This window comes from Globicephala melas, chromosome 3 (assembly GCF_963455315.2).
Source record: "Globicephala melas chromosome 3, mGloMel1.2, whole genome shotgun sequence".
Classification (NCBI taxonomy): Eukaryota; Metazoa; Chordata; class Mammalia; order Artiodactyla; family Delphinidae; genus Globicephala; species Globicephala melas.
Window position 1 is genome coordinate 160,015,028 of NC_083316.1, and position 18,068 is coordinate 160,033,095.

General features: G+C 57.6%; 1 protein-coding gene across 6 annotated transcripts in view; it reads left to right on the forward strand.

Moving 5' to 3' along the window:
- CRTC1 (CREB regulated transcription coactivator 1) overlaps positions 1-18,068 on the forward strand; it is a 78,778-nt gene that overhangs the window by 30,003 nt on the left and 30,707 nt on the right. For 4 of the 6 annotated variants that reach the window (XM_060296923.1, XM_060296925.1, XM_060296924.1 and 1 more), the window contains exons 2-3: positions 15,840-15,956; positions 17,186-17,233. In XM_060296923.1, coding sequence (XP_060152906.1) covers positions 15,840-15,956; positions 17,186-17,233 — 165 coding nt within the window. The remainder of the gene's footprint in view (positions 1-15,839; positions 15,957-17,185; positions 17,234-18,068) is intronic. The other 2 variants (XM_030880053.2, XM_030880056.2) reach the window with 1 other exon arrangement.

Here is an 18,068-nt window from a genome sequence, read left to right on the forward strand (position 1 = left end):
TTGCCCTTGTCAGTCAGGGCCTTCTGACCCTGTCGCCCACCCAGCCCTGCCTTGTGTCACCCCAGCACGCCTGCTCTGTCCCTCCTACCTCCCATGCCCTTTTGGTGGGCCTGCCCGGAGCTGGGGATGCCTCTCTGTGTCCCCCAGGTATACTGGGTGGACATCTGTGACTCACTGTCTGCATGTGAGATCACGCTCCCACCACTCCCCAAGCCCCTTGGACCGAGTGGGGGGGAGCCTCCTCTCTGACCTCTGACCTCTGTGGGGCCTCTGCACCTCAAGCAGCCTCCCTTCCCCTGCTCCATGCAGCTGGGGCATCTCTCCCCATGGCCTCCAGGGAGCCCCCCGCCCTCACAGAACCCCTCACTGTCAGGATCATTGTGTTGGCCTGTTTTCGGGTTCATGTCAGTCTCTGGCCTGTGGAGGACGAACGTGGAGTGTTGGGTCCCCGCTTCAAGCCCAGGTGGCCCCAGTCACCCTGGTTATGCGATTTGCCGTGGCCCTTCCTTTGACCTGGAGTTCCTCCCATGTCCCATGGGGCATTTCTGGGGCTGCCGGCCACCCTGCAGCCTGCACACTTCAGCTCCTGTTCCCACTTGGGGTTGTCCCTGGAAAGGGGATAGCCCAGCCTTCTCCCGGGTCAGCCTGCGCCTGCACGGGCCAACCACAGAGATGGTCTAGAAATTGCACCAGAAGGTGGGTTCCCCATCGTCCACCTCCGGCCCTGGGGGCAGGCGTGTGTCCCCTGCTCTTCTCTGGAGGATCCTGCCATGCAGCTCGGGCTTCTCGCTCTGCAGCTCTGCGACGCTGCAGGAACATCCTTGTGCATAAATCTGCCTTTTGGACCATCTTCCTCAAGAGAGCTTCCCAGAAGTGGGATTACAGGTCATAGGGCAGGAACATCGTTTAGGCTCCCAATGGATGCAGCCAAATGGCTCTGCAGACGCTGCCGGCCACCTGCCTCTCAGGGTCTGGGTCATTTCCTCTGTAGCTGACGTGTGCTGGGCGGGTCTGTGTGCCGACCTGGCTTCACCCCTCAGCCCCTGGGTGACAGCGGAGGAAGTGAAGGAGAGAGCACGGCCCGGAAGGCCCAGGGGCTGCAGGAGCAGGGCTGGGGCTTGAGCTCTGAGATGTTGCCATTATGGGATGGTTCTTAGTGTGGGACTCGAGGGGACACAGGATGAGGTGACTCTGGTGGGTTGAAGAGTGTCCCCCCTCCCCCAAGTTCATGTTTAACCAGAACCCGCAAATGGGACCTTATTTGGAACTAGGGTCTTTGCAGATCTCATCAAGTCACCGTGAGGTCATCCTGGAATAGGGTGCGCCCCGAATCCAGTGCCTGGGGTCCTTACAAGAAGACAGAACAGAGTCACGTAGGGAGAAGGCCACGTGAAGACAGAGGCAGAGATCGGGGTGACACATCTACAAGCCCAGGAACACCATGGACTGCCGAAAGCCACCTGCAGTCAGGAGAGAGGCCTGGGACAGATTGTCCCTCAGAGCCTCCCGAAGGGTCCAACCCTGCTCACACCTTGATTTCAGACTTCTGGTTTCCAGAACGGTGAGGGAATAAATTCCTGTTTTTTAAGCCACTCAGTTTGTGATCATTTGTTACGGCAGCCCCAGGAAACTTGTGTAGTGCCCCAGAGTGGGGGGTGGACATAGATGGCCCTGGGGTCAGGGTTCCTGCACCCACAGAAGCACCCTTCCCGCCGTGCCTCTCCACGTGGCGAGGCTGCCAGGGGTCGGGAGTGTGCACTGTCCTGAACCGCCACCCCACTCTTTCTTTTCTTTCTTTCTTTTTTTTTTGTTACTAGGCAAGGAACTTTATTAACCTGGTTCCAAACATTATTCCCAGGCTTCTCCAGCTTAATTAGCTACACAGAATGAATTGTGGGTAAGCAAAACTGGGAAAGAACTGCAGCGTCTAAGGGGTTTGGACTTAAACATATCAGAGATCTAGATCTCATCAGCTCCAGAAATCAAGTAACGTTAGAACACAGTCATAGTAGAAATGGGCAACTCCAAGTAGCTTCTTCAAGCCTGACCTGCTTTCGAAGTTCACTTGATTATTCTGTTGGCCTCACTCTTGGAAGCCCCTCTGGCCTCGAGCCCCCCAGCCCCGGGGCCTCCCCCCAGAGCCTCCTGCTGGGCCCGGGCTGAGTAGCCCGCCTGGAGGCCGGGAGAGCTTCCTGAGGTCACAGGTGAAACCACGTGCGTTTGGCCATTTGGAAGGGGCCTCACTGTGTGCTAGGCTCGGCCGCCTGCCTTGGGGGAGGCTCAGCCAGGCTGTGGGGACCTGCTGCCTAGACAGATGGGGTCGGGGCTGGCGCTCGTGTGCAGGCCATCCTGTGCCTGTGGGGCAGTCGGCCTCCTCTCCCATGGACGCCAGGCTGTGGAACAGGGGAGCAGCATCTCCAGTTGGCCCTGCTGGCAGCACTGGGCTCTGCCTTTGGGCTTGCAAAGCATGGCTCCCCTGCTTCCCACTTGGGGCCCCTCACACCTCTCTAGGACCTGTCAGGGCTTGTATAGGGCAGGGGTAGGAGAGCAACCACTGGGCCCTCCTGGGCTGCTGCACACACCCTCCCCGCCGACTCCCACCCTCTGAACCTGACGGTGACGGGCTGTGGCCCTGCAGTCAGTATGTGGTGAAGGGGTTGGGGGCAGTCCCGTTGCTGAGGCCCCTGCTCACTTGATCCCACCCCAGCCTGCTGGGATGCAGTGCCCAGGTGCAGGCCAGAGGGAGGTGTGCAGCTCCAGCGGAGCTCTGTGCCCAGTAAGACCCCATGTCCCTGTTGTCCCACCTAGTGCAGCCCCCAGAACCTTGGGGTGGGATTGGCATAGTGTTGGGGAAGGGTGCCTTGAGGACCTTCCAGGGGCGTGTCTTGGGGGGGCCCTTCTGCAGCTCCCAGTGTGCCAAGACTGCCCCGCCTGGCGAGTCCACTATGGTGTCACCAGCCCCTGGGTCTCCAGCTGGGCGTTCACTGCCTCCCTGTGCTGTCACGGACTGGGCACCTGTGCTTCCCCCCCCCCCCCACTCTGCAGTAACTGCCCATCAGAGCTGGCCTGACCTTGTCTTCCCTCTCTTCCTGGGCTTCCACTTCTGCCCCTAATGTTCCCTCTGCCTAGACCCTTACTTCTTCACCCTGGAGTATCACCTTAAGGGTCCCCATCATCGGCCTTCCCCGATCATCCATTCTCAGGGTCCCCACCTCCCCCAAGCTTGGCTCTGAGTGGCCCTGCCTCCTCTCTGGGCCCCCAGAGTTAGTTTCCTAGGGCTCCTGTAGCAAAGTACCTTAAGCTGGGAGGCTTAAAACAACAAAAGTCTCTCCTGGGCATATATCCAGAAAAGATGAAAACTCTAATTCGAAAAGATACATGCACCCCAGTGTTCAAAGCAGCACTATTTACAATAGCCAAGATACGGAAGCAACCCATGTGCCCATTAACAGATGATTGGATTAAGAAGATGTGGTATATTTATACAATGGAATACTACTCAGCCATAGAAAAGAATGAAATAATGCCATTTGCAGCAATGTGGATGGACCTAGAGATTATCATACTAAGTGAAGTAAGTCAGAGAAAGACAAATACCATATGACATCACTTATATGTGGAGTCTAAAAAAATAATACAAATGAATTTACAAAGCAGAAATAGACTCACAGATATAGAAAACAAACTTCTGGTTACCTGAGGGGAGGGGGAGGGGGAGGGATAAATTAGGAGTTTGGGATTAACAGATACACACTACTATATATAAAATAGATAAACAGGGACTTCCCTGGTGGTGCAGTGGTTAAGAGTCCACCTGCCAGTGCAGGGGACACAGGTTTGAGCCCTGGTCCAGGAAGATCCCACATGTCGCAGAGCAACTAAGCCCGTGCTCCACAACTACTGAGCCTGCGCTCTAGAGCCCGTGAGCCACAACTACTGAGCCCGTGAGCCACAACTACTGAGCCCGCGCGCCGCAACTACTGAAGCCCGCGTGCTGCAACTACTGAAGCCCGTGCGCCTAGAGCCCATGCTCCGCAGAGGCCACCGCAATGAGAAGCCAGCGGACCTCGATGAAGAGTAGCCCCCGCTCGCCGCAACTAGAGAAAGCCCATGAGCAGCAACGAAGACCCAACGCAGCCAAAAAAATAAAATAAATAAAATAAAATAAACAACAAGGACCTACTATACAGCACAGGGAACTATATTCAGTATCTTGTAATAACCTACAATGGAAAAGAATCTGAAAAAGAACAGCTATATATATATTTGTATAACTGAATCACTTTGCTATACACCTGAAACTAACACAACATTGTAAATCAACTCCAATAAAAAAGTTGTTTTGGAAAAAAAAAGAATTTAATAACAACATAAGGATCAAAAAATACCAAACAGGGCTTCCCTGGTGGCGCAGTGGTTGAGAGTCTGCCTGCTGATGCAGGGAACATAGGTTCGTGCCCCGGTCCGGGAAGATCCCACATGCCGCGGAGCGGCTGGGCCCGTGAGCCATGGCTGCTGAGCCTGTGCGTCCGGATCCTGTTGCTCTGCAACGGGAGAGGCCACAATAGTGAGAGGCCCGCGTACCGCAAAAAAAACAAAACAAAACAAAAAAACAAACAGATTCAAAACAAAACCAAAAACAAACAGAAAAAAAAAGAAAAAAAAAACCCGGAAATCTACTCCCTCATAGTTCTGGAGACGAGAAGTCCCAGATCAAGGTGTGTGCAGGGCTGGATCCATCTGGGGGCTCTCAGTGGGAGTCTGTCCCAGGCCCCTCTCCCGGCTCTGGTGGCTCCTCATAACCCTTGGCTGTAGCTGCATCCTCCGATCTCTGCCTTCACCGTCACACGGCCTTCTCCCTGTCCGTCTCTGTGTTCTCTTCTTCGGAGAGCACTAGTCGTTGGATTTAGGGATCTCCCGAAATCCAGGATGACCTCATCTCAAGAGCCTGAACTAATCACAGCTGCAAAAACTATTTTCAAGCAAGGTCATATCCTGAGGTTCCAGGTGGGCATGCAGCCCCCGTATAGTGGCTGAGCTGATTCATCCTGGGCTATTCCTGCTCCTCTGTGCTGCCTTGCACGTGCCCCCACCCGGCCCTCACCCGTGACCCTGGTGAACAGGCACATGACTTTACATTTGGGCCACCGATTCTGGAAACGCCAGCCGTGATTGTCCACCCATCACGTCTCTGTCTTCGGCAGCCCCGGAGCAGCACGCACCACTTGTCACCTCCGCCTCACTGACTCCCGGGACAGGTCCAGAGAAGACCTATCCTTGCAGGCCACCCCACCCTACACCCTGGGGGCTCCTGCTGGGAGAGTCCTGGGGTCCCTGGGCTTCGCCTGGGCCTGGCTAGCTGTGGGTGTTCCCAGAGGACTCAGGGTGTGGGGCGGTTCTGGGCTTCCCAATTCCAGATACAGCTGTTAGGAATTCCCTGGTGGTCCAGTGGTTAGGACTCCGTGCTTCCACTGCCGGGGGTGTGGGTTCGATCCCTGGTCAGGGAACTGAGATCCTGCCTACTGTGCAGTGCAGCAAAACGAAACAAAACACAGGACTTCCCTGGTGGTCCAGTGGTTAAGAATCCACCTTCCAATTCAGGGGACGCGGGTTCGATCCCTCGTCAGGGAACTAAGATCCCACATGCCATGCAGGGCAACTAAGCCTGCAAGCCGCAACTACTGAGCCCGTGCGCTCTGGAGCACGACGACTAGAGAGAAGCCCGCGTACCGCAACAAAGAGCCTATGCGCTGTGACTAAGACCCGACGCAGCCACAGAAATAACTAACTAACTAAATAAATATGAACAAACCACAAGAACAACAGATAGAACTGTCGATGGTTGCTTCCTCAGGATGGGAGCTGGTCCCTGAGGCACCTATGGAGGCCAGGCAAGCAGGGCCCCAGCTGTCAGGGCCTGTTGGCCCACCAGACAGACACAGGCCGGCAGCTTATCCGTGAGAGGGTGCTGCGGACCGAACTGTGTTCCCCAGATTCCCGTGGGGAAGCCCTAGCCTCCAGTGTGACCCTATGTGGAGATGGGGCGTGCAGGAGGTGATTGAGGTGAACTGAGGTCATAAGGGAGGGTTCCTGATCCGATAGGACAGGTGTCCTTATAAGAGGGAGAGAGAGACTTCTCACTGAACGCACCCCAAGGAAAGGCCACGTGAGGACACTGGGAAAAGGCAGCGTTCTGCAGGCCAACAACAGGGCTCTCACCAGAGGCTGTGCCGGCACCCTGATCTCAGACTCCAGCCTCCGAAACTCTGAGAAGTACACATCTGCTGCTTAAGCCACCCAGTCTGTGGTATTTTGTTACAGCGGCCCGAGTTAATACAGAGGGTTATTTTGGAAGTAAGGGATCAGGGTAGGCTTCTTGTCATGTTTGAGCTGAAACCCAAAGGATGAGAAGGAGCTCCATGGAAGGTTCCAGAAAAGGGTGAGGTGGGTGCAAGGGCCCAGAGGCAGGAGGCAGGGGAGGGCCTTGTGGGCCACCGGGAAATTGAGGTTTGCCAGGAAAAGAGCCTGGATTGTAACCGAGGCCCCGTCCCGTTTCCCAGGTGACCTCAGGGCGAGCCAGTCATTCCCCCCCGGGCTTCAGTTTCCCCCCTTGTAAAACGGAGGTGAAGCCATGTCTCCCCATCTCAGGGCTGCTTCGAGGCCCCACCCAGAGTGGGTGCCTGGCTGGCGGGCAGGGGAGAGAGGCCCCCCAGGAGCCAGCTGTGCTGCACTCAGACCCCAAGGGACCCTTCCTACATCCCAGCCCGACCGTCTGTGCTCAACAACGGCCACCAGCGAGGGAAACAAAACATGCTCAGAGCGGACCCTCCGAATCAGCCGGGGATGCGGATTTGGCAGCGGCAGCAGGGCCTGATTAAAGGCATTCCGAGGCGCACTCGGTGTTTGTGTATCTGGTTCTGTATTTACACTTTGGGAACGAGTGAGGAGGCAGCTGGGGAGTGTCTCAGTCGGCCAGGGGGGCCGGGGGCCGGGGTGACTCAGCCTGGAATCCACGCTCGGCCACATGCCTGTGATGCTTTCATTCATTCCCGAGTTCATTCATTATTCCTTCCCATGCTCGGTAGACGTGTAATGAGAAACTCCAGTGTACCGGGCACGCTTCGTGGGGGGCAGCCTGGCTCTCCTCACTGTGGAGCTGTCAGTTGGCGTGGGGGCCCATGGTGAGGTGGGACTGGGGCAGCAACAAAGTTAACAGCAGTGAATTATTACTGTTTTTGGCTGCACCTCACGGCTCGCAGGATCTTAGTTCCCCGACCAGGGATTGAACCCGGGCCCTTGGCAATGAAAGCAGAGTCCTAACCACTGGACCACCAGGGAATTTCCAACAACAGTGAATTAAAAATGTACCAAAAGCCTAAATGTAAGAGCTCAATCTATAAAATTCCTAGAAGGAAGCATAGGTGTAAATCTTCCTGGACTTGGGTTAGGGATGGAGTTTTAGATGTGACACTAAAAGCACAAGCAAAAAAAAAATAGATTAATTGGAGCATATCAGCATTTAAAACTTCGATGCATCAAAAGACTGTCAAGAAAATGAAATATTTGCAAACCATATAGCTGATAAGGGATTAAGATCCAGAATATATAAAGAACTCTTATAACTTAACAAGAAAAAGACATACAACCCAATTTTTTTAAAAGGCAAAGGAATTGAATAGACCTTTCTCCAAAGAAGATGCACAGTGACCGATAAGCACATGAGAAGATGCTCAACCTCAGTAGTCATCAGGGAAATGAAAATCAGAACTGAAATGAGATACCACCTCCCACCCATCAGGATGGCTACTGTCAAAGCAACAGACACTAACAAGTGTTGATGAGGTTGTGGGGAAATTGGGACCCTCGTGCCCTGCTGGTGGGAATGGAAAATGGTGCAGTAGCTGAGGGAAACAGTCTGACAGTTCCTCAACAAGAGAAATATGGAGTTACCATATGATCCAGCAGTTCTGTTTGGAGGTACATACCTGAGAGATTTGAAAACAGGGACTCAGATACTTGTACATGCACATCCACAGCAGCACTAGTCACAGTCGCCAAAAGGTGGGACAACACACTTGCGTTAATAGATGAATGGACAAAATGTGGTCCATCCACGCGGTGGAATATTATTCAGACATAAAAAGGAATGAAGCTCTGACACGTGCTGCCGTGTGGACGAACTCTAAAAACACCACGCTGAGAGAAAGAAGCCAGACGCAGAGGGACAGATAGTGTGTGATCCCATTTCTGTGAAATATCAAGAACAGGCAAATCCACAGACACAGAAAGCAGGTTAGTGGTTGCCGGGGCTCTGGGTGGGGGGATGCGGAGCAACTGCTAATGAGCGCTGGGTCTCTTTTGGGGTGATGCGAATGTTCTGGACCTGGCTAGAGGTGATGGTCCCACGACACTGTGAATGTACTAGATGGTACTGAATTGTACAATTTCAAAGGGTTCTTTTTTTTTTTTTTTTTTGCGGTACGCGGGCCTCTCACTGTTGTGGCCTCTCCCGTCGCGGAGCACAGGCTCCGGACGCGCAGGCTCAGCGGCCATGGTTCACAGGCCCAGCCGCTCCGCGGCATGTGGGATCCTCCCGGACCGGGGCACGAACCCGTGTCCCCTGCATCGGCAGGCGGACTCTCAACCACTGCGCCACCAGGGAAGCCCCTCAAAGGGTTCATTTTATGTTGTGTGACTTTTATTTTGATAACAAAGAAAAAAAAATGTTTAAGAAGGGAGAAGAGTGGTTCCGGGCCTTCCTGGTTGGGTACCTGTGCAGGCACAGCCGTCTCCCCCAGAGCCCCAGGTTTCCGAGAGGTGTGGGGAGAGACGGCTCGACCCACAGATGTTGGGAATGGAGCCTGGGAGGGGCCGTCTCCCCTCCCCAAGCTCACGTCTGGTGCGCAAGCTAAGACCAGGCAGGCACTTGGGGCCAGGCCTTGGAAGGAACCTGGAGGGACACAGCCAGAATAACTGGGGTGCACACACCTCTCAGGGACTGCTGGCCCCGGAAAATGCACTGGCAGCTCCACGTGACTCAGAATCAGACCATTTCAGGGGCTCTCTGGGGCTCCCTCCACAGGCCCCTACTGCTGCTGGAATACTTGGAGAACCTGATGAAGCCCTGGTTTCTCCCTCCCAGGGAAAAACCCCGAAAGGTGACCCCTCTGCTGTTGGCAGGCTGCTGAGGACTCCACCTAGGGGAGCCCTGAGGGGCCATGCTCAGGCCAGGGTGTGCGAATCCCCTGGGGTCCTGCTCAGCACTCAGGTCCCAGAAGGATCCTGCACTTGAGGTGGGATTTGCCCTCCACCTCCCTCTCACGAGTGGCTCTTCGTGTACTTGGGAAGCCGCCTGTTCTTCCTTGGGCCTCAGTTTCCCCAGAGTCGGGGGGTGGGCTGTCCCATGTGGGCACAGGAGAAACATTGTCCCTGCCTGGGATTCTGAGCACATCGAACAGTTAGTTGTTCCTGCATTCACATGTTCATCTGTTATCTGGTCTCTCAGTCCTCGTGTGAGTGCCAAGCTACTCCATTGTGCCAGGGTCCTTGCAGGGCTGACAGTCTAATGGGAGGAGATAGACCTTGGTCGGGTGGTTTTGGATAGTGAGCCGTGGAAGGAAGGAGGTGACCCCGTGGGGGAGAGGTGCGCAGTGTTGGGCTGGCCCAGCGGGAAGAGCCTTCTGGAGGAGGGAGGGCCAGTGCAAAGGCCCTGAGGCAGTTACCTCAGCTGGTAGAGCACAGTGGTTGGGGGAGGGAGAGCAGAGGGCCAGACAGTGCAGACCTTCGTGGTGAGAGGGGGAAACAGGTCTGCTGAGAGCTCACAGCTCCTCTCTGGTGCTCTGCTGTGGCCCCCATGCCTGCCCTGGCTTTGCAGGACAGAGCTCAGCCTTCAGCTACTCCCCTTAATTTCATTAGAAGCTTGGCCAGTTGCCATGGTGGTTGCTGATGGACCTGACCGAGGCCAGCTCCTTCTAGACAGCGAGGCCTGGGAGGGGTTGGCAGATGGGAATTTGCTGTATCCTGTGGGGGTCCCAGCGGACGGGGGCTGCCCTGGAGAAGTGATTGCATCTGCCATGCCTTCCCAGGGCCACGGGCCCCCGTGCTTCCCCGGCCTTGTGGCCCCCACTCCTCCCAGCCCCTTGGACGATGCCAGGATCGGGGGTTGTGTGCCCAGTAGGGATGTGGACACAGACTGGGGATGCACGCTGTGCTGGGCAACTCTGTCCCTGTGGGGTCCTGTCAGCAAGGGGGTTGGGAGAGGCTGGAGAAGCCACCCATTTATACACGGTTCTGTAGGGGGAGTGGGGGTCGGGTGGGGGAGAAGGACTTTGGGGGGGGAGGGCCAGTCCTCACTCAGGCTGTGTCAGGGGCCGGGGCGGGGGAACCCTGTGTGGAAACGAGGGGCCCAGGGCGAAAGCAGGACCTGAAGTGGCTTTTTATAGTGAGACTTGTGCTGGGTCCCCCTTGGCAGAGCCGAAATGGTTGGGTTGATGCTCTGACTATAAGCTCCCAGAAGGGCTGGTGTGCTCTCATCTGTGATGTGATGTGGCCTCTGGGACACTCTGCGGTCCCAGCCACCCGCTGGTCCACAGGGTTATGCGAGAGTCAGGTTCCAGGAGTGGAGTCTATGCCCCACTTGGCCACTTCTGAGCTTGATGGCCCTGGGCAGTTCCCTTGCCTGCTGAGTCTCAGTTTTCCCATCTGGAAAGCGGAGTGTGCTGGTAACCTCCTCAAAGGGCCTGTCTTATTACTATTTTTTTTCTTTTCTTTTTTTTTTTTTTTGGCCTCGCTGCACGGCTTGTGGGATCTTCCCCGACCAGGGGTTGAACCTGGGCCACCGCAGTGAAAGCCTGGAATCCTAACCACTAGGCCACCAGGCAACCCCCAAAGGGCCTGTCTTAGGTTGAATTGTGTCCCCGCAAAACATGTGTCCTGGGGACTTCCCTGGTGATCCAGTGGTTAAGACTTTGCACTTCCACTGCAGGGGCCACAGGTTCGATCCCTGGTCGGGGAACCAAGATCCCCCATGCCTCATGACGCCCCCCACCCCCCAAAAAAAGATATGTCCATGTGCTCACCCCTGGAACCTGGGAATATGACCTTACTTGGCAGGAGGGTCTCTGCAGGTGTAATTAAGGGTCCCAAGATGAGATTACTTCTAAATTAGGATGGGCTCTGAATCCAATGACAGGTATTATTCTAAGAGAAAGGAGAGGGGGATTTGAGACACAAACACAGAGGGGAAGGCCGTGTAGAGACAGAGGCAGAGATCGGAGTGAGGCAGCTGTGAGCCAAGGACGCCTGGAGCCCCCCCCCTCCACCCCCGTGAAGCCAGGAGGGGCCTGGGACGGACCATCCCTCAGAGCCTCTGGAAAGAACCAACCCTGTCCACACCTTGATTTTGGACTTCCACCTCTTGAACTGTGAGGGAGTGAATTCCTGTTGTTATAAGCCACCCAGTCTGTGGTAATTTGTTGCGGTCGCCGCAGCACACCTGAGACAGGGCAGCTGTGATGCTTAAATGTGCTGAGACTTGAGAAGGGCTCTGTGGCCCGTGGCGGGGGCCCAGGGGTGCCGTCTGCGACACTTGGGGTGGGAGGGCGGCTCAGAGGGTGCCTAAGGCCTATGCTGTGCTTCCTGGTCATCTGTCGTGTCCCCATCGGCCTCAACCCTGAAACACCTCTGACCCCTAGGGTGTGGCGCCACGTCGTTGGTTGGTTGGTTCACACGTGGGAGCAAGAGGATTTGAGAGACACGAACTGGACTGTTCTGGAAAGATCTGGGGCTGCAGGATGCTGGTGGGAGGCAAGGCCAGACACAAAGCAGCACTTCCTGGGGGTCCGGCGTGGCCCTATGCAGTGCTGGCACCAGACACATTGTGACCAGTAGACCGTGAGTCTCGGGAGCCCGCCACCTGGCGGTTACAGGATGGGGATGGTGGACAGGGTTCATGGGCCAGGCATTTTGGATGGGGCAAACGTGGCTAGACAAACCAAGGGGCATATGGAAAAGGCCTGGGTCAGTCAGTGGTGCTATCATTTTTCTTCCTTTTGACCCAGTAAAGGAAGAGGGTAGCTTTAGGGGAAGCTGGGCAGGGTGATTCCGGCACTCCCTGTGCCATCTTTGCAGTTTTTCTGTGAACCGAAAACTTTATTAAAAACAACAACAGCAGGGCTTCCCTGGTGGCGCAGTGGTTGAGAGTCCGCCTGCCGATGCAGGGGACGCGGGTTCGTGCCCCGGTCCGGGAGGGTCCCACATGCCGCGGAGAGGCTGGGTCCGTGAGCCATGGCCGCTGAGCCTGCGCATCCGGAGCCTGTGCTCTGCAACGGGGGAAAAAACAACAACAACAACAAAGCCAGAGGCCAGTGTGAAGGTGGCTTGGGGGGGCCTGCTCCTTGGGTGGGGTGTCAGGGAGGCCCCCCCAGGGTGGGTGTGGAGGGGGAGCTGTCACAGGCTGAGGCCCTGGGGGGAGTTACAAACTCGGGGTGCTTTGGGGTCAGGTGGCCAGAGGAAATGAAGAGTGGGGAGAGCAGAAGGCAAGGAGGCCACCGTGAAAGCGTGGGTGATGGGGCATCTGCCTGCCTTCAGCATCTGGAGTGGGGTCCACTCTTACAGTTGGGGAGCCTGGACTTGGACCCCAGACTGTCTGACCCGCAGGCCAAAAGCAAGGGGGAGCCTGGGAGTCACAGCTCCTTTGAGCCGGTGGGCCTTGTCCAGACTTCACTGCCCTGTCTGCGCCTGCCTCTGCCAAAACCCATGAGGATGGGGTGAGGGGAAGGGGTGGCCCAAGCCTCCTGAGGGCATCAGGAGTTGTGTTGGTATCCTGAAAGGTTCTTATGTGGCCTCCAAATGGGACTGTCACCTGGCTGGTGAAAGTCACGTCCTGAGAGCGGGAGCAGTGGTGTTCATTCATTGATTCATTCCTTCACTCATGTGTTCTGTGTTTCTTTGTTCCACCAGCAGGTGCTGCTGAGTGTTAGACCCTGGCTTGGATGCCGGGTTTATGGCGAGGTTGGGGGTAGGGTAGGGTAGGAAGCGCCGTCGAGGGGGTACAGAGTGAGGACCACTGGGTGGAGGGATGCACGAGGGACTGTGGCTTGACAGCGGGAAGAGGCATGAACTTCAACGTCAGGCAGCTTGTTAGACCCTGACTGGTGGTGTCACTCTGCTCTCCTCCTTGTGGACCCTCTGAGGCATCAGGCCCATGGGTGGAGCCCAGGCTGGCACCTCCTCACCCCAGGACCTTACTCCTGGGGCTTCCTGGCCAGGCCTGGGATGGCAGTCAGCCCCTGCAAAAGTTAAGGGGGTCCCTAAGACCACCTTCACATCTGACACCAACTGCAGAATTCGAGGGTTCCCAAGACTACATTCAGCTCGGCAGTTCACTGGAAGGACTCAGGAGTCACTGAAAACCATCATACGGTCGCGGGGTCTGTTACAGTGAAACGACACAGATCACAGCTGGCGTGGGGCGGCGGCCAGGAGACTTCCAAACACAGAGCTGCAGGTTGTCCCTTCCCGGGGAATCACACGGACAGTGCTTGCTTCTCCCAGCACCAGTGTGTGATGACATACATGGGGGCTGTCAACCAGGGATGTGCCCCAAGCCTTGGTGTCCAGGGTTCTTATTGGGGTTCACCACACAGACGCTGCTGACTGCTGTCTGCAGCTGCTGCAGAGGGTGAGCTGGTATTGCATTGGCCTGAGACCTCCACCCGCAGTCACACTGTTGGCATAGATACCCAGCGTGGCCCGAGGACCTAGGCAAACAGAGACACTCTTTATCAGGCAGCGCTTTCACTTCCCAGGAGCTGGGGGCAAAGGTCAAACTGCCCTGGGCCAGGTTAACTCTCCTGCACAGCCCCACATACAACCGACGGTGAGCACAGGGGTCCCCCCCAAAGGACGAGTGGGGCCCCGCACTGTGTCCACTCCAGAGGCCGCACCACAAAGCCTGACATTCCCAAAGCACAGTGGGTGGAGCTTGGGAACCATCAAGGGAAAGAAAGCCTCCGCCAGAGGGCCACTGTTGCAGCAGCGCACAAGCCACGAGCAGCCTGTCGCCAGTCTGGGCTCCCTCTGGGCCGGAACGTGGCAGCTTTGCAGAGTACTTTCCAGAATGCCACGGTTTCCAGAGCTGGCCGTTCAGCCTGGGACAGAAGCACGTGTGTTATAAGCACTTCCTGTATCTCACACAACCAGCGTTTGTGCACACACGCTCACCTGGACCACCCACTCTAGAGAGGGGGAAACTGAGGCCCGGAAGGGGGCTGTAGCTCCCCAGGGCCACATGGTACTCGAGAGGTGGTTCTTGAGAGGTGGATGTAAGGCTAGTTCCTGCCACGTGGCTCAGACACAAGAAGGGCCTGGCGGGGGGGGGGGGGGGGGCGGGTCTCGGGTGCAAGGTAACCCGTGCCCATCGCCCATCCTACTTGGCCTCCCCCTCCGTCCTGACCGGGGGCTAGCCTATTTCATCTCCTGCAACCGCAGGGAGGGACACAGTGGGGTGTTCACGGTGAGCGTCTCCAGCCATTGGAGACAGAGCCTGGGCCGGACCCTACAGATGCCTGAGAACCACCCGCGGAGGAATGGAGCAAGGTCAATCTCCCTCCTGGCTCCACCGCAGCTCGCAGGAAACAGCTGTTTACCTGGGTGAGGTGCTCGGCCGGGCGAGCAGCCAGTTCCCGAGCTTCACTTCCCCCTCCGGTGTCGGAGGCCCCCCAAGAAGCCGGGTCTGGCGTGGGAGTGCCGGGCGGTGTGGGCGGACAGCAAACGGAGTGCTGCCAGGAGCTGTTTGTGAGGGAACGTGAGCCGGTCTTGTTGTGTACACAGCGTCGACCCTAGCAACCGCCCCAGCCGGCTGGAGCGGACACCCACCTCTCCCCGGGTGCCCAGCTGCCACCCCTCCGTCACAGCACCTGCATACCAGCCTGGGCAGACTGACAGGCTTTGGGGACCTGGCTGAGGGCCTAGGGCCACCGGTGGTGTCAACCAGGTCACGAGCATCTGCTATTCCTGGCGAAGTGGAATCGATGCTCCAGCGAGGAAAGGCCCGGTCCCAGCCCCGCACCAAGGCAGCCGTGGCTGGTCAGGGAGCCCCGGACTCCTGGTTCTGAGGCCTGGCCCAGCAGGACGAATCCCCACACGAGTGATGGGCAGAGGACTGTGCAGGGATGCAGCCACCCCAGACGAAGTCTCTGTAATGCGTGAGGCTGGCGGGGCAGGCAGAAGGAGCCTGGGGGCTTGGGCAGGACTCCTTAGAACTCAGGCGGGGTCTGGCAGACCCTCTCGCCCTGTGTGTGCTGTCAGAGGGATTGTACATGCTGCACTTTGAAAGCCAGCACTGCACTTCTGAGCTGGCCTCTCTGATTCAGGCCAGTGGAAAGACAATTTCTCCTGTGTCCGGGCGTAAATTCGCAGCCTCTGGCCCGCACCCCAGGAACGCAGCCTTTGGCGTGATAAGAAATGGCTCCCCTGGGGGGGTGAGGGGCCTCCTGCGCAGGCTCCAGGCTCCAGGTCCACTTGATACTCTTGCTTATTCACAAATTGTCTGAATCAGCTGGCGACGCCCCCTCAAGTTCATGGAGGCAGCACCCCCAGGGCGAGTTTCCCTGCCTGGGGAGGGCCACCTGGGCGTCTCGGGTCTCTGATTCTGCTGGTTTTGGTGGAGAGAATCATGGCTCCTTTGAGAATCTGAGTCATGGGGGTGCCACACCCTCTGTGCCCGGTGCCACTGACTCCACTACTTGGGGCCCTCGGGAATGATGCTCCGCAGAGTGTGCTCAGGAACCACCACCCCCGCTCCCCCCACACTATAGCTGTCGGTTTCTCTCTTGCAGCTCCAGCTCCAAAAGTCCCAGTACCTGCAGCTGGGCCCAAGCCGTGGCCAGTACTATGGCGGGTCCCTGCCCAACGTGAACCAGATTGGGAGCGGCACCGTGGATCTGCCCTTCCAGGTGAGCCCCCATTCCTCTCCCACACCACCTCCCACCTGGAGTGTGTTGCAGTCTGGGCCCTGGCCACAGAACAAGAGAGCGTGCATGACAGCCGGTGAACAGCTGGGGTCACCAGACAATTGCCGCCGCCCACCCAGCCCCCGCCTACTCCTTCCCCTGGGATGGCCTGGCCAGGCCTCACCCGGATCCCCCCTGCCCATCCTCTGTCAGCGGAGCCCGCAGAGAGGCCGAGGTCTGGCTGTGAGTGTTTCGGCAGCCGCTACACCTGTTGGCCGACTGTGCGGCAGCGGGAACTGCTCAGGGCCTCTGGGGCTTGGCTCCGTCCCGCTTCACTAATCCGCAAGCCCAGCAATTCTCAGAAGGAGGCCCCTCAGCCTGACCCCACTTGTCTGCAAACGTTTTCTGGCAGAGACCCACACAGCACGGCTCCCGCAGGCCGCATAGCTGCCGCGCACGTCCTTATCATAAATAAGAACAGATAAGGTCCACCGCCTGCCTGGTGCAGGGCCGGCCTCTTTTCCTGGGCCATGTCCCTCGACCCTGGTCTGCAGGTGGAAGTGGGGGCACGGTGGGCCCAGGAGCTGGGCCGATAGCTGGGCCCCCCGCCCCCCAGCACAATATCTGGACTCCTGCAGGGACAGGTCCACCGAACAGCCACGCACTTGTCCCGTGGCTGGGACAGAGCCCCAGAGACAGCCACGTCCGTTAGCATGTTGACAGGCCAGGTGGAGCTGGGTCGCTCCCACAGGGAGCTCAGCCCCCACCCACCCCGCAGTCATTCCTCAACTTGCACTCCTCCCACACTGCTGCTGGGATGTGTCAGGGCACCAGCCCAGGGTCCCGCAGGCTGGCTTGGGGTCCGGCTGGCTCAGCTCTGAATCCCCAGGGCCTCTTGGAGCACGGCCCTCCTCACGTGGCCTCCACATCAGAGCAGATAGATGCATGGGGCTGTCAGGCTGATCTTCACATGCTCCAAAAGCCTCACCTCTTTGTCAGGGCCCTTTCTAGTTTGGGTTTTCTCCTCTCCTCCCTGGCTCCCCTCTTCCTCTGTTTCCCCATCCCCTCCTCCGTCAAGGACAGTGTCTCGCTGGGCATCCCCAAACTTGGCCCTGCCTGAGGCCACTGTAGAGCCCCCGTGGGCCGAGGGTGCATGGGGGCCTGTTGGGCTTCCCACTGGGGGGCCAGGCGAGGCAGGAGTGTCTCAAAGTCTTGGTTCTTTGCATTTTCAGCCCAGCGGATATCTGGGGGAGGCTCTGGCAGCGGCTCCTGTCTCTCTGGTAAATGAGCCCCTGGGCTGAGGCCTCGGCATCCCCGGCACGTGTGCGGGCGCTGGGTATTCCTGTGCGGCCGCCCCCGTGGCCCAGCGGGAGGTGTCCCGTCTGCCAAACGGAAGCAGATTCGCTCTGCACCCCCTTGTCTGGGGAAGTGCATATGGTCGCGTCGAGAGACCCCTTCCCCGGGGGATCCTAGCATGCGTGCCAACGCTGCATGGTTCGTTCCTGTGACACATGCACATGCGTGTGCACGGATCCTAACTCGGCCTGGCGAGCTGGGCTGTGGCTGGGCCCGAGCTTCTCTGTGCCTCTGGCTCTGCTTCAGCCGCCTTGGTTTCCCCTCTGGGCTTCCAGGCATCTCTGGGAGGAGATGAACGGCCCCTGTCCTCTGGTGTCTGTGCCTGGACAGTGAGGTTCCTACCCTCCCTCGGTCACTGCTATCTCCCGGGCCCACAGCCTTTTGGAGGCAGAAGCACAGAAAGACCCAAGCTGGCAGCATCCTTGCTGGGTCAAAGAAAGACGGGGTCCCCGGACGCCAGGGGTCCCCAAACGCCAGGGAGAGCAGTCAGCCCTGAATGCTAGCCGAGGTTTTCAGACAGGTGGAGAAGAGCAGTGAGCCAGCCAGTGGCATTCTTCCGGAGGAAATTGCTTTTTGCCTGGCTGCCCAGAGAAGACAGAAGGGCCCGAGGGCCAGATGGCCAGGTAGGAGGCTGGTAGCTGCCTCCAGAGCTAGCTAAGGCTGCCAGTCTCACCCCAGTCAGATGGTGAGGGGCCCATGGCACCAGGGCTGGTGGAGAGCAGGCTCCTGGGGACCTCAGGAGCATGGAGCCAGGAGCGG